The sequence below is a fragment of the Gobio gobio genome, assembly GCF_949357685.1.
Source record: "Gobio gobio genome assembly, chromosome: 11".
NCBI classification, from domain to species: domain Eukaryota; kingdom Metazoa; phylum Chordata; class Actinopteri; order Cypriniformes; family Gobionidae; genus Gobio; species Gobio gobio.
Window position 1 is genome coordinate 27456993 of NC_137104.1, and position 11319 is coordinate 27468311.

Below are 11319 nucleotides of genomic sequence, written 5' to 3' on the forward strand. Positions count from 1 at the left end.
GCAGACGCTTACATGGCTAGCCAGCAAATGACTCAGAGGCAGAAGAGCTTGAAGGTGTCCAGGTCAAATTCCGAACCACAGACCTGCTATTTATAACGCTCACCACAGGCCACACCACCACAGCAATTGTGCCTTCATGAATAATCTGCTTTCAACAAACACCCGGTGCTCTACCTCTTTCTCCATCTTAATGGAGCCACTAAGGGCGAAGAGTGGATCTTTTCACAGACTAAACGACAACGTGTGGCCTTTCAAGTCTGAGAGTTGTCATGTTTTAAAAATGCATGCTTTCTACAACAAGCTCATGTGTAGACGGCTGTTTGGTGAGCTGATCTGTGGAGTGGCGGGGTGCTGGTAGCTACTGTGAAGTCATGCAGCCTATAGTTGACTTGCTAATCACTGTTCCTCTGAGACAGCTCAAGCGACGGTGTGACTGCTGATGATTGAAGCTCTCTTGCGAGTTGGGCGAGTCGTCTGACTGTCAGAGATGAAAGGCTGTTTGCAGTTTACCTGCAGCATCAAACGGCATCTGCCTCTCTCTTCCCCCCGCTTCTCGCACATAGCTCCTCTCTTCCCGTTTCCACAGTAGTCATGGTTACCCCTGCAACAGAGCGTGCTTGCCGGAGCTGTCAGGGCGTCGCGCTCAGATCACCTCGTGCAGGTCGTTTCGGCGCGCAGTTCCCACTCGTGACACCGTGCTTCAATTTGGCTTTGATTAAGTCGGCCCAGGAAGCATCTGGCTCTTTCACCAGCACGGGGGCTCGTGTAATTTGGCAGAATAACCGGTGGAGAATAAAGCCCCTTCCTGGGGGGTGAGGGGACGTAAATACATCTTGCTTATCCAATTTCTCACCGCTCTGAATGGGAGCGCCGCAAAAAGCAGCAAATCTGCCACTGGTGTTGGGGGAAGAATTAGCCCCTCAGGTGTGAGGTGACACTGAAACAGCGTGCTCTCCAAGATTAGCCTGCATTACAGTCGATATCCAGCTGTAGTGTAAATTTTGCCAAGGTAATTGGCTCTTTTCAGTGACTGATATCTGACCACTCATGTGAGCGGTAATGGTTCTCAGAATCACTACGGAAAACAAGAGGCTGCTTTCCGTAAGGGGTGCGATGGGGGATTATGGAGTATAGATGGGCTGATAGACGCACTTGAAGCGTAATTGTATTGTGGATGATTGAGGGACAGGAAGTAGATTTGTTTTGTCTTATTTGAATTTTTTTCTTCAGTCAGAGCAGGTGAATGAAATTAGTGGTGTGATTTGTTGTGGGATGGAGAGCGAGTGAAAAGAGAGTGATAAACAGATGCGGGACACAGGGAAAGAGATGAATGAGTGTGAGAACGAGGGAATCTAAGTAAAGTAGGGTGTGAAAAGGCTATGCAGCTTTGAGAGGTGTGTGTTTGCAAGGAGTGGAGCTCACACTACATTACTGTTGCTGTGTACACATGTCAACACATTATATGGATTGCTGGTAATGTTCAGAATTTGATGGACAGATTATGGTTTTCCTGCTGAAAAAAAGAGAAACTGAGAGGGAACTAGAGATCAGATTTAGTACTCTGAATGATGCGTACCAGACCTGTTGTCAGGGATGGATAACTAGGAACATTGTCCTGGGACCTGTAATGAGGGCCCTCTTATGTTATAGCCTATTTATTGCATCTGGGGGAAAGGGGGCAAGCATAAATATTGTGCCAGGTCACAGGAATTTTAGGCATGACCATGGTGTGAACACAAGGGTACTGTGACAAGAACATGCAACAGGCAGAAGCAGATTGAGGGATTTGGCCCTGTTGCGTTTTTTTCAGGGATGGATAGGAACACGCCGTTTCAGTCTGTTCTGAGTATTGATGCTGTCTCAGAGTTGTTGGCCTCATTCTTTTTGTCTGTCTTTTTTTTCTTCATGATGTCCTGTAAGCCTAGCAGATCATTCTCTCCAGCTAATCAAACATTAGCTATTTTCAAAGTAATACATTCCAACTTTAGTAAAAGAGATTTGAATTATTTCTCCTATTTATGTGTGAAAGTAGTGGATAAATACTTTAACGTGGGATTGAGAGTGCAGTCTTTACACTGAAATAATGAAGCTTTAAGGTATGGGAGACCTTGCTATATTGTGAATATATGAAGTTCATTATTAGACATGATGCACAGCGGGATGTTTGGCGAAAAGCTTTTAATGTGAATTTTTATAAATGTGACTTTTCTTACAATATTGCACAGCCTTGGGTGTCTTATGGGTTTATTAAACTTAATAATAATAAAATTAAGTCCACATAATGTCATTAAAATTGTATTTATTAAATCCAGAAGACATATTCATGCGAAATAACTGAGTGGGCTTCTGAATTCTGTGCAGTAATATACACAACAGCTATGTGAACACGTGCTTCACAACATAATTTCTATATTGCACTGCTGGAACAATGCATTAACCAATTCACATCCGAGACTGTAACTATCATTAACATTCTTGACTCCATTGTTGTTGTACACCAAATAAAAAGATGCATTTCTCTGCTGCATCTGGATCACTGAAGTCTTTCTCTCTCTCTCTCTGGTTTTTGTTTCCTTTGTCTGGTGCTTCTCCAGGATCGCTAGCGTGCCAAAATCACGCCTCGTTCTCGCTTTCTCGTCTCACTCTCTGGCTTTCCCTCATATTTCCCCAAGACTGCAATCGATAGAGGCGTCTGTGATCAGGTTGCCACGTGTGATTCATTTGGGTAACCTTGACTACGGTTTGATGTGCGTGTGGACTTGGCTTGGCTAGCTGCAGCGTGAGTCAGAGAAAGCGTGTGCCGTGCAGGAGCTGGTCTGCTTACGGTATTGATTTGCCTGAGCAGCCAAAAGGGGTTTCACCTCTTCCTGCATTGAGTGCCCTGAACTGCTTTAGAGTTTTTATAGGAACTTGCATAATTCTTCTGAGAATATCTGTTGATTTGAAAAATACACCTTAAAAAAATCTTAAATACACCATATTTCAGGGGTCTTCAGCAGTGGGTGTCAAGCAATCACAGTTTAATTTGTGCAAAAAGTGTAAATATGTGCATTAAACAATGATTATTTACATCATCAATTATTATTTTGGCTCTGCAATGTATGTATCATAATAAAGTAGGGATGCACCGATACCACTTTTTCCAGAAAAAGGTTAATTTTTGGTACTTGCAGATACCAATATTTTCACAGCATTTGTCAAATTAAAATATGTTAGGTAGAGAAACCAAAAGATTAGGAATCATATTCATTGATTTAATTTGTTTAGCAAATATATATTTTCATGCTAATTGTGCCCGTTAAAATGTATTGTACAAGCCTCTGTTACTTTCACTGTTCATTCTGTTTCTGTTTTATGCTTCATTTAATAGCATAGCGCATATTTAGAAATGCTCCAGCAGGGCTCAGTGCTAAGGATTTTTTTTTTTGTATTGGCCTGGTTGAGTCAGTGGTTCAAATGTTTAGATACCAGTGAAACATCACAATTCTACACTACAGCAAAAACCTAAAAACCTAGCCTAAACCTAGCTTAATTAATGTAAATTTAAAACATTATTAAAGACAAGTAAACAGTCAGTACAGAACAAATAATCCAATTACAAATAGCACAAATAAATACAATAAAACAAATTAAATAAACAGCGCTTTTCAGGTTGCCAGGTAGGTCTAACAGAAGCAAATGTAAAATAACACTGCATAGACTTCATAAATTAAATATATATTAATCTTTATTAAAGTTATGATTAAAGAGTTATTTCTTTGTCCTTTGTTGTTTGATTAAAATGAAAAACACAGCAACGGGTTTATTCTGTCCCTTTAAGACCAAATACACGGATCCAATATACTGTTAGACATGCATTTTATTTCTCATTAAAAAATAAATGCAGTTTGCAAGTTCTGTCTGAGACGTGGCTTTCTGGGTGCGTGCTTCAGATGTTTGCGCACAGTAAACTTCTTGTCCTGTAAACGTCCTGTTACCACTCGTTATGCATAAATCGCGTAACATTTCAAGTTTTTACTTACATATACAATTTAGTTTTAAGTTAGTTAAGGAGTTAAAGTTAGTAATATGTGCCTCGTTTTACCTTATTTGCTATTGATATATCCGACCAAACTACAAACTTTCCAGCAACGTCTGTGAAAAAGGGATGTGCGATCTCTTAATTCACTCTGTGTTTTGTTTACCAGCTTGTGCACAGTAGCTATATAGGAGTAAATATTGAATTTGTTTAACATTCTATTAATTTGATACATTTACTTTAAAGACATCATTTTCTGATATATCCATATAGCCATGCTCTCTGTTTGCTCTGTTGTCTGTGTTTCTTTGTCACAATACTGAACTGCATATGCTGCATGGTATCAGTTGTTGGTATCAGAACATTTAAATGAGTACAAGTACGAGTACGCAAGCACAGTATCGGGCCCCATAACTATACAGGTATCAGTATCAGTATCGGTGCATCCCTATAATAAAGTATGTAAATATATGGTGCAGTATGTCATTATTGGTCAGGCCTAACATGTAACACTAAATTACATTAGTTTATACAATATGTAACAGAGGGTACCTGCTCAGTCTCTCTTATGTACCAGGGGGGCTTAGCCTGAAAAAAAAGATGTTTAAATATCTTAATTTTCTACATAATTTGAAGACACACAATACTTAAAATCCTCAATTCAAAATCACTAATGCCTCAATGTTATTTCTTCCTGTTTTCTCTCTACAGAACTCCATCAGACACAACCTCTCCCTACATACTCGCTTCATCCGGGTTCAAAATGAGGGAACAGGAAAAAGTTCCTGGTGGATGCTTAACCCAGAGGGCGGAAAGATGGGTAAAGGACCCCGCAGACGAGCTGTATCCATGGACAATGGCACTAAGTACTTGAAGAGCAGAGGCCGAGTCAGCAGAAAGAGAGCAGGTGCTGTGGGAATGGGCAGAGAGCTTGCAGGACCTGGAATACAAGGATCGCCGGAACATGGAAGCCCAGCAGGTAAGGGAGTAATGGGAGTTGGGGGTGAAGAGTTTGATGCCTGGACAGACCTCCACTCCCGAACAAGTTCCTCTGCGTCAACGTTGAGTGGATGCTTGTCTCCTATTCTGGCTGAGACAGAACCTGATGAACCAGAGGAAGGAGGACTATCCTGCTCTGCCTCCCCACGACTCTACCCTAGCCCCACCAGCACAAGATCTCCAGCCCTAGGAACAGGCGGACATTGTCCATCTGTCGAGCTTCCGCACCTAGCTGATCTAACTGGAGCCATCAGCTTGGAAGAGGGCTACTCTCAGCCTCTACAGCTTAAGCGCAATGGCTATCACTATGGCCCTGGACTCAAAGGAGAGACCTCCTACTGTGGAACAGTCTATGGCCAACCATCCATGGGCATGCTTAGGCATCATACGCCTATGCAGACGATTCAGGAAAACAAGCCTACAAGCTTCCAGCGTGCCCTTAGGGCATACTCAGAGAACAATGCCCTTGAAAGTCTGCTCGCTGGAGGGCCACAATACTGTGGTAAGGACATGGTTGTGGGGCAAGGAGTAACGTCCCATTCACTTATGTCACAATCTAACAGTGCTGTGCACTCTCACGGCCACAATCAGAGCCACAATCACAGCCAGAATCACAATCATAACCCAGAGCATGGCCACAATCGCAATTCCAGTCAAAGCCTACATAATGGCCATGGAGTAACTCAAGAGCAAAACCCAAGCCATCATCATAATCCCAATCAAGCTCATAATAAGCATCACCCAGGTCTTGACTACAATCACCACAAACATCACCGTGGCCATGACTATGTTCAATCTCATGACCACAAACTCAATGCTAGTCCCAATCCCAACCACTTGCACAATCACCTGCAACACAGCAACTCCAGACAACCAGACCTTTCTCCCAGGGTGAACAATGACATGTTGCAACCCTACAACCACAAATCACCCAGCCTTTATGGGTCACGTGCTCACCTCCCTACCACTGCCCTGCCTCCTAACCCTGCCAGTGTCTTGGATGTACCCCAAGACCCCTGTCGCCTGGCTTCAGCCCCTCATCCTCGCCATCAGTCCTACCCAGGTTCCCACCTCCATCAGGGCATGACAGAGCCCTGGCAGGGGTATTACCACCACACTTCACAGAATCCTAATTACCATGGAAACCACCAATCTAACCATCACCAGGATCCTCACAACCGGTTGCAGTCTGAGCTGGAAATGGATGTGCACCAGAGCAGTCTAGATTGTGATGTGGAATCCATCCTCTTAAATGACTTCATGGACTCAACAGAAGGAATGGACTTTAACTTTGATGGGTCACTATCACAGGGCGTTGGCATGGGAATGGGTTTGGGGATGGGAATGGGAATGGGAATGGGGGTGTTTGCAGGACCTCAGCAATCACACAACAGCCAGAGTTGGGTGCCTGGGTGAACTGTGGGGGCATTGAGGACCTACGTACAGGCAAACATTCAACCATACAGCCTTCTGAAGGGCAGCAGGTCAAGTTGGGAACTCAAATGAACAAATTGACCAAGATTCCCTTTTGGTGATGTCAGATTATGGACTCATAATTATCCCCTTAAAATCCCCTCCCCATTCCTTCTACTCCATTTACCCTGCTGTGGAATAATGTCATAGTACCCTAACAGTCCTTTCTGTGGTTCATGTCCTTCAGTTTGTGCTCAATTCATCACTTTGAAGCACTTTACATCCCCATCCATTCCAATGCTGTAACGACCACCCCGCGACCTGGGAGGAATCACATTGTCCGCTGGCCTGAGTTTAATGTATGCAAACGACTTTGTTATCCTTCCTGAACAAAAAAGTAAATAAATAATTAAGCGTTGGTGTTGTTTTACTAAACATGAGTACAGGATTGAGCAGTTTCTATAGCTGTCTGAGTGTCTGTGCTGTCATTTGTGCATTTGTCAATGTGTGCGGGTGTAAGAGCGTCTGAGTGTGGAGCTGCTTTTCATTGGTAAATGTACGCACCTCCTCCCAAGGAGGTCTATTGGATGTCCCTTTATTGTGGGCCAGGACAGTCATCCATCAGACACACTCTATTGATATTCAGCATATCCTTTTTAATCTCCAAAGTAATGCACCAGCTATGCATCACTGTTGCAAATAGAATGTGATGCTTGGAGTGCGCAGGGCTGTTTTTCCCCCGGACACACAACGGCTTAATGTGTTTTGGCGAAAGTGATGATTAAAGTCACTCTGCAGTAAGTGGGGGGCAGGGGGAGGGGGTATTAGAAGGAGGTAGGGAGGGCAGAGATAGAGAGATAGAGGGGGAAAAGGAGAAATGCAAATATTATCACTATTCCCCCTTCCTCTCCATTCTGTGAATTTATAAAGCTTTCCCTGTAATGAAATAAGGAACGATCCAACACTACCGCACATCCTGTGCAGAGCTCTTTCCTGGTTCACCTCGGCCCAGCTACTCTGTGGCAGCCTTTCTCTGTCTTCAGCCAATGCACTGGCTTTATTTTGGCTACAATAGCATCCTTCATTTTCTGTCTGCATGTGCAGTGTTACCCTAGGTAATCAATGATGATTGATCAAAATTGAAGCTTTGTCAACCCTCATTAACTGTGTGTTAATTTAATACAGAGCTGAAATTTGGAAATTTATCCTTAATGAGTTTAAGCTTGACTAACTTGATTAAGTAACTATTTGATGGTAGTGCTACCTCAAGGTTACAAAAAGGAAGGTGTCTCATATCTGGTTTGAGGTCATTACTTTACAGAATGACAATTCCACCATCTTCCAGAGCTTTTGTATCCTACACTAGTGAACTGCATGATGATTAATTCAGTCAGCAAGCAAAAAATGGGTGCTATCTTCTCTTTGCAGACTTCTCCTATCATGTTGCCCTTATCCAGTGATCTCCAGACTCAAGTAATTAAGTGCAATTGTGTATTTTCACATTCTGAACGTAATGTAACACCAAGGATTCAGAGGGAAAGACTCCTCTAATTATGCCATGACTTGGTGAGGTTGGAGGAAACGTATGGGGTACATTTATGCATACATTGGAGATCCCAGTTCCAATATCCTGTTAGGGCTACTATATAGGGGTGGACAAAGTAATAGAAACATCTCATGGAATAGGACCAGTATGAATAAAGCTAAAAGGAGAGTCTATTAGGTTGATTGCCAATTACAAAACATGGCAGTTATAAAAGAGGTCTGACAGTTAGCACTTTGATATAAGGCGTTGCGAAGCAACGTGAGACAACTAACAGGCTTTCAAAGCTGAATAGTCTGTATGTGAATTGCTGATGCATCCATGTCAAAAATTGCTAAATTATTTGTTTTGTCAAGGGAGACTGGATCAAAAATAATGATAGCGTATGCCAAACATAGTAAAACTGCACTGGCAAAGACAAACAGAGGTCACAAGTCAGAGCTCTCTGAGGATCGAAAACGTACAAAGTACATCATAAAAAATTGAAGGCTATATGAAACAGCCCCTCTCTGGCAAAGTCTCCACAAAAGGCATTTTCTAGAATTAGATTGTAAAAGCGCTGTTTACACTGCAGTGTTTCATAATTACAGGATTATAATTGCTCCATGCACACTACTAAACAAATTCAAGTGTGGTTTCATGGTTTCCAGGGTAAAGTCACTCTCCATGGCCAATCACCAAATCTGAGTAAAGTTCTGGAGCACAAAGAGTAGATTGCACCCCCTTTATTATTAAAGAATTGGAGAAGTCTGTTCCTTCACCAACAAGAACTGACATTGTGGAAGAACTCTTAATAGGTCCTTGATATTTATATTGTGTTTGGTGTTTCAGGTTATTTTGTCCACACTTTTTTTCTTTTTATTTGCTTTTGTCTACCATTATTGATGTTGCGTAAAATGCACCCACATCACCCCCCCCCCCTTCTTTTAAAAAAGATGCTGCCAGGTGCTTTCTCAGAGGCAGAAACTGTTCACAGATACATGACTTGGATGCAGCTTTTTGTTCTGCTTAAATTTTGATGAGGAAAAACGTACATGGAGAGAGAAATGGAGAGGGCGGTTAAAAAAGATAAAGGAAGCTGACAGAGAGCGAGTTGAAAAGGACGGCACTAGGTTGCTTGAAAGAAAAAAAAAAGCCCTCACAGATGATGTGTGTGCATGAGAGAGAGAGTCTGTCAGAGTAGCTTCCCTCAGCAGAGCTGTTTGAATCAGGCCAAATGTCAAGTGGCTCTCTACAGTGTTTCTCACACAGCCCGATCAGTTAGCCATCCCTCTTTCTCACTGTCTCTCTTTTCTGCCAAGGACAATGAGCCCTGTCTTCATCCGCTTTCACTCCCATCTTTATGTTCTTTTCGAGGTGGCCAGGAATCTGTTGTTATCCAACTGTGATTTTGATTGCTGGCCCACGTCTGCTTCAGTGCTCAGCTTCATATGAGTGTGTGTGTGTGTGTGTGTGTGTGTATGTGTGGAGCACAGTGACGTACCTGAAATGATATGAAAATTAATTGAAATTGTGCCCTGGCATTTACTATGCCTGGCTATCAATAATATAATATACACAGTTTATATTTATTGGGTATAAAGTTGGGCTTGTGGATGATATGGAGCTCCTGTATCCCATTCATCTATATTACAAGATCATGATTCTATTACAGTTCATTTCTGTTTCATGCTGTACAAAAATCTGTATTGAGAAAATTGTATAATATTTTTTGACAAGCAAATATCAGTTTTATTTCTTTTTTTAAATGATGTATCTGCTCATCTTGTGGCCTGTAAAATAAAACAAAAGAGAACTTGGAAAATCTTGATCTTTTTCTGCCTGTGTGTGTAAACAGAAAAATCACAAAGGAGAAATCTTTAATGTCTCAGTTGTTTCTTTTAGACAACAATGCTCTTAAAGTCTGGGTAAACCGGAAGTTGTGACTGACTTTACAGTACTGTGACATTTTCTAGTTAAATTGAATGAGAATAAATAGAGGGCGGGCCTGATTTTAGCACACCTCCTCGTCATCTCTGGTTCACAGCAGAATGACAATTGGAGAGGAGCGGTTAAGGGTGTTCTGCCCAAGCTGTAGGCCTACATCATCAGAGAAGGACATTTTCAGATCTTGACTAAGGATTAGAAAGACAATTTTTATTTCTGTAAATGAACTTGCATTGATTAATTGTTCACCACTGGTAGTGTGCTAACAAAATAAATAGGGTCAATTTTGATTTCAAGCGGACATCAAATGGAGATTTTTTTCCCTCTCAAGTTTCAGAAGAGATCTGAACAAAGTCTCAAACTGTGCTTAGATTTGCCAAGATACTAAAGTCTTAGATTTCAATCTGAACCGTAGGGTTTTGCACCCACATTAATTCTTTCTAATTATTATCTTTATTATCCAATCCAATCTCTATTTTATCCCTATTTTACCCAGGCAGCAACATAACCGCTTTTCCATCACTGAAATGGTATTAATGTTGTTTAAATGATATGTACTTAAGCGCCGATTGCCAACAAAACACACGTCGGGCCTAACGGTTCTCATTGCGTAACTGTTCCATTCCGTGCCACTCCGGGCCAGCTGCTACAGTTCTGGTTTCATTCTCCACTGTGGGGCTGATAATGGCCGCTCTTTGGAATTTCATACAAAAGCGTCAGTCGTTGCCTTGGTAACGCAAGAGTTTACAGACGATATGAGATGTAAATAACGACCCCGTTATGGAGGATGATCCGATATTTCTTTTAATTTTATTATTAATCTGTGTTTACGTTGCTCAAATAGAGCGTTTAGCCGGTAGCCAGGAAAAAGACAAGTGATCGATTCTGAGTTACGATATCACTTCACGGATTCTACCAGCACGGTTCCAAGCAGGCCGAAGTGGAAACACAACTGGAACTGTTCATTACCATTCTAAGGACCGTTCGTCCCGGTGGTGGAAAAGGTTTAGATCCGGGCCTCATCTGGTACATGTGGATGCCTGGGTATCCCTATACTCTTAATGTATGAAAACAAATTGCTCATTGATAATTATTATTATTATTTAGGTAAAAAAAATCCTAAAAAAAAGAAAGTGCAAAGAAAGTGTACATAACACATATCTCATGTTATCATGTAATCTCATGAGTACCTATAGAGTAGTATTGCATCCTTCATATCTCCGAAGAGTCTTTAGTTTTATCAGATTTATAAAAGACAGATAAGCTGTACCGATTCTTTCCGAAAACAGCCAAGCTCGTGCAGGCGTGCAGTGGGCGGAGCTAAAGAGTCACGAGTGCGCACGCTCACACACACACACACACACACACACACACACACACACACACACACACACACACACACACACACACACACACACAC

General features: G+C 41.9%; 1 protein-coding gene across 1 annotated transcript in view; it reads left to right on the forward strand.

The window, feature by feature from the left end:
- Window positions 1–9773, forward strand: part of foxo6b (forkhead box O6 b) — a 34688-nt gene extending 24915 nt beyond the window's left edge. The window contains exon 2 of the mRNA XM_079829156.1: window positions 4730–9773. Within this exon, the coding sequence (XP_079685282.1) occupies window positions 4730–6433 (1704 nt within the window). The 3' untranslated portion in view covers window positions 6434–9773. The remainder of the gene's footprint in view (window positions 1–4729) is intronic.
- The last annotated feature ends 1546 nt before the right edge of the window (window positions 9774–11319 follow it).